Genomic DNA, 1237 nt, shown 5'->3' on the forward strand with positions numbered 1-1237 from the left:
AACATACTATACAAAATGCATAACATAAATAATAATCAATTAAACATATTTTAATATTTATATAGGTAAGCAAATAGTAATATATTAATATACATAATAAAAAATTATAATATAATATAATAATAATAATATAAATAATAATATAAATAATAATATTATATGTATATAATATTAAAAAAACAATCAATGAAATTAAAATATAAAAAAAAAAAAATTATAATAACTGGTTCATGATAGAAGAATCGTCCTTATAAGTTATACTATACTGTTATAATATTATAAAGAACGTATTGGTTTTATGATGAGTAGTATTTTCTGTTTTAACTGTCTTGTATTATGATGTTCTAAAAAAAATTATGATTATTTTTATTTTTATTTTGATTAGGTACCTAATTAACTTGTTTATGTTTATATAGTTAAGCAAATTTAATAAGTTATTATAGCAAAAAAAATGTATCATACTTAACTTGATACAATAGTCAGTTATGAAACAATTATTAAATACTTACGTTTTTAACTCTGGCTATAGTTAAACATGGAACAGCATTATTATTTAGTAATCTTCTGGATTTATAGCTAATAAAATTTGAAGAGTCAAAATGGCAAGAACAAATTAAACTATTTTTAGTCAAACTATTTGAATTAAGATTGTTTGCTACTAAAAAATCATTCCATTTTCCCATCAACTCAGGATTAGATAGAGGAAATCTGGAAAAAGATCATAGAAATACTTAAAATCTTTTTATAAAATAATAATGCAATTTTTCTTCTTTCATAATAAAAAAATTTAATATTTAAACCATCTCATACTTGTGAAAGGAGATATCCTGAGACTTGCTCTTAGGGTTTTTTGATCTGCCACACAAAAAACAACTTGGCATTATGATCACGCTTTTCAAAGGATTTCAAAACAGTTGAAAATGTTAAGACATTTTACTCCCATTTAATTACAATAATGCATAGACAAGAAACAAAATATATTATGTAAAATCATAAAAATCAGAATTCTAATAATAAAAATACGTATCGTCGTATCATTTTATCGTTATTGAACTACGCGATCTAGCGGACAATGAGAGCGCACTTGGACCATAGAGTATTACTCTATGACTTGGACTCTCGATAAGGGTCAACGACCGAACATTTGGCTTCACTACTAGAACACGGAGGATATATGTAACGGCCTCTCTATATTACTCTATGGAATAAGTACCTATTTAAAGTTTAAATATTGATA

General features: G+C 23.8%; 1 protein-coding gene across 1 annotated transcript; it reads right to left on the reverse strand.

Annotated features, from left to right (window-relative positions):
* Positions 1 to 229: 229 nt before the first annotated feature.
* LOC111033892 (THAP domain-containing protein 1-like) lies at positions 230 to 1195 on the reverse strand. Its single transcript, XM_022314832.1, has 2 exons — positions 811 to 1195; positions 230 to 708 (listed from the first exon to the last, which is right to left on the reverse strand). The coding sequence occupies exons 1-2, from the start codon at positions 879 to 881 to the stop codon at positions 498 to 500; spliced, it is 282 nt and encodes a 93-aa protein (XP_022170524.1). The 5' UTR covers positions 882 to 1195; the 3' UTR covers positions 230 to 497.
* Between the last annotated feature and the right edge of the window lie 42 nt (positions 1196 to 1237).

The sequence above is a fragment of the Myzus persicae genome, unplaced genomic scaffold, assembly GCF_001856785.1.
Source record: "Myzus persicae strain clone G006 unplaced genomic scaffold, MPER_G0061.0, whole genome shotgun sequence".
NCBI classification, from domain to species: Eukaryota; Metazoa; Arthropoda; class Insecta; order Hemiptera; family Aphididae; genus Myzus; species Myzus persicae.

Bases quoted from the DNA above. Each gene is read 5' to 3' on its own strand.
- LOC111033892 (XM_022314832.1), bottom strand. From the start codon at position 881: ATGCCAAGTTGTTTTTTGTGTGGCAGATCAAAAAACCCTAAGAGCAAG. The intron at 709-810 runs GTATGAGATGGT...ATCTTTTTCCAG, and splicing joins CAGGATATCTCCTTTCACAA to ATTTCCTCTATCTAATCCTG.